General features: G+C 38.2%; 1 gene segment (V, D, J or C); it reads right to left on the bottom strand.

The window, feature by feature from the left end:
* Window positions 1-488: 488 nt before the first annotated feature.
* Window positions 489-1,457, bottom strand: LOC123966940. The segment is given in 2 exon segments: window positions 489-1,128; window positions 1,253-1,457. Coding segments are annotated over 2 exon segments (468 nt in total).
* Window positions 1,458-2,515: the final 1,058 nt, after the last annotated feature.

Below are 2,515 nucleotides of genomic sequence, written 5' to 3'. Positions count from 1 at the left end.
AATACATTACTCAAACAGTACTATTCACATTATTACATTTGTCACATTTTCGGACAAATTATATCATGAGACGTCTTTACAAAAATAAATTGAGTAAATTAGATGTTAAGCTCCAGACAGGAAGATTGTTTGCATATGTCAAATTTTCCTTCTATTGTTTCATGCTTGATCATTACTTGGTCATCCATGAATTCTGTTCTGTTCTGTAAACAATTTAATGGACCATCATCTCCAGATTGGATCCTGTATATTTGACCAAGGGCATCGTAGTGGGGGGTGAAAGCATTTAGCAATTATAGTCATTGCATAGAAGTAAATGTTGAAAAAAGGTTGAAATGTGTTGACATTTCGGATGACATGTGTGTTGGAGGGGGGTTTTGGGGGGTGGGGGCAGTGGGTAATGGGGGTGGGGCACAGGGACTGCTTACAGAATTTGTGCAACGACCCGGTATATCTGACAGATGCTGAGTCAGAGCCTTGACATCATGTGTTTTTACAGAATGGACATTTTAATTATTTACTCCTTAAGGATCAAACAGCAGTGGAGAGAAAGGACTTCCTTGGTTGAGAACTCTCAGCTATTAGGCTGCTGATAGTCTCTCTTTATATAAACACCATCCAACATCATTATCATCCTTTGTCGGAATTGATTTAAAATAACATTTCAGAACTTGTAGTATCTTCCACATGCTGCTGCTGCATTGTTTTGTTTTGTTTAATCACCAGCACCACAAATTCAGATCATAAACCACTGAAGTTTAACAGTGTGTGACTCCCTCTAGTGGACGTTGTGGAGTATTCTGTTGTCTTTGCTCCAAAGGTTTTTGTACAGAGTTTTGGTGTTTCCTGTCACTGTGGGCGTCACAGCACAGTAGTACACAGCAGAGTCTGTCACTGCAGCAGAGGAGATCTGCAGATGAAACTCCTTTGCTGTTTTGTCATGTGCAAAAGAAAAACCTGGTTTCTTTGAATAATCTGAGAGGAAGAACTGTGGAGATGAACTGGACTTCTGTTGATACCAGAAGAAGAAGTCAAAAGATCCTGAATAGTTGCAGGAGAGAGTCACAGAGTCTCCTTCCAAAGCCAGCATTACATCTTTAAATGGTTTCACTAAATCCTCAGAGGATCCTGAAAAAGACAAAGATAGATTTCACTCTGACATTTATATTTCTTTAAAGTGAGAGAGAAACACTTGAGAATATGCACAACTTTTCTGAATCATGTTTAAAATCTGCTGTTAATTTTCACTCACCAGTGTGAAACATGAAGATGATCATCCAAACTAAGCAGAGCTGCATCATTTCCACTTGTACTGAATGAACAATAGAGAGAACACAGCAGCTCTTCACTTCCAACATGAAGCCTTTCATATTCAGTTGTGGAGCTCCTCCTCTTGCTGTGCTCTGTTTCCATTCAGGCTGATGGAAGCTTTAGAAATGACAGTGATGCTGCAGTCATCATCATGGAACTCAAAGTTGTCTTTAAAAATAAAGTGATTTGAGATGTAAATTTATATGAGAGGCTCTAGGATTGAACCCTGTGGGACACCACAAGAAATCACAGCCTGAGAGAACAACAGAGAAACTTCTGTTCTAAAGATAAGAACAAAAGTAATGAAGACCTCAGTCTGTGATGCCAACCAGTTTATGGACATACTTCATTCAAACTGCGTAAATGTTTTTCTCCAATATTGAAGTATAACAATACATACAGTATATTGACAGTGTTACATACATTTGTGCAAGTTTATTGGTATAGCACATTTCAACAAGGCAATTGTGGTGTATAACATATGTGCATCTGGCCATTACAGTTTAACATAATGCTCTGCAGCTGGTGAGAGGGACAGTGAACCCTTATGGGGAAGTAATGATTGATGGGTGCAGTGTTAGAGGCTCTGGAACAGCCTGCCCGAGGAAATCAGGTCGGCTGAGTCAGTGAACTCTTTTAAGTCCCTTCTTAAAACATACTTTTATAGGAGAGCTTTTCCCGATCTTATTTGACTTTATTTTATCCCTTTTATTTTATTGTATTTTACTAATTTTATATTAAATTTTCATGCTCTTATCTTTTTTTGTATTATTCTTTACACTTGTTAAAGCACTTTGTAACTTGTTTTTGAAAAGTGCTCTACAAATAAGGATTATTATTATTATTAGGGGAAGTAGAGATTAGGTATAAAGAGATTAGTGTGTATGAAGGGACTGTACCCTTCTGTGGTGTCTAATAGATGGTTACACTTATTTTACAGCACCGTGCCCTTATATGGTTTTTAGCAGAGACCTAAACATGTCCTATATAAGCTGTGTTCGATGTACAGAGAGACAGAGTGGTCATCGGGCTGGGTCACTCTCCAAGCTGCTGCAGAGCTTGTAATTGATGCTGAATTCTTTGATGTAATAAACTTTTATAACCAAGAACAGTGTCAAGCGGATTTCTTCTCAACACATCATCGCAGCATTATCGTTCGGACACCGCACAATTCAAAGTGCTTTCCATAAAACATAAAAGCAAC

Source organism: Micropterus dolomieu, unplaced genomic scaffold, assembly GCF_021292245.1.
Source record: "Micropterus dolomieu isolate WLL.071019.BEF.003 ecotype Adirondacks unplaced genomic scaffold, ASM2129224v1 contig_14599, whole genome shotgun sequence".
Classification (NCBI taxonomy): Eukaryota; Metazoa; Chordata; class Actinopteri; order Centrarchiformes; family Centrarchidae; genus Micropterus; species Micropterus dolomieu.
This window is presented reverse-complemented; position numbering and strand designations above follow the sequence as displayed.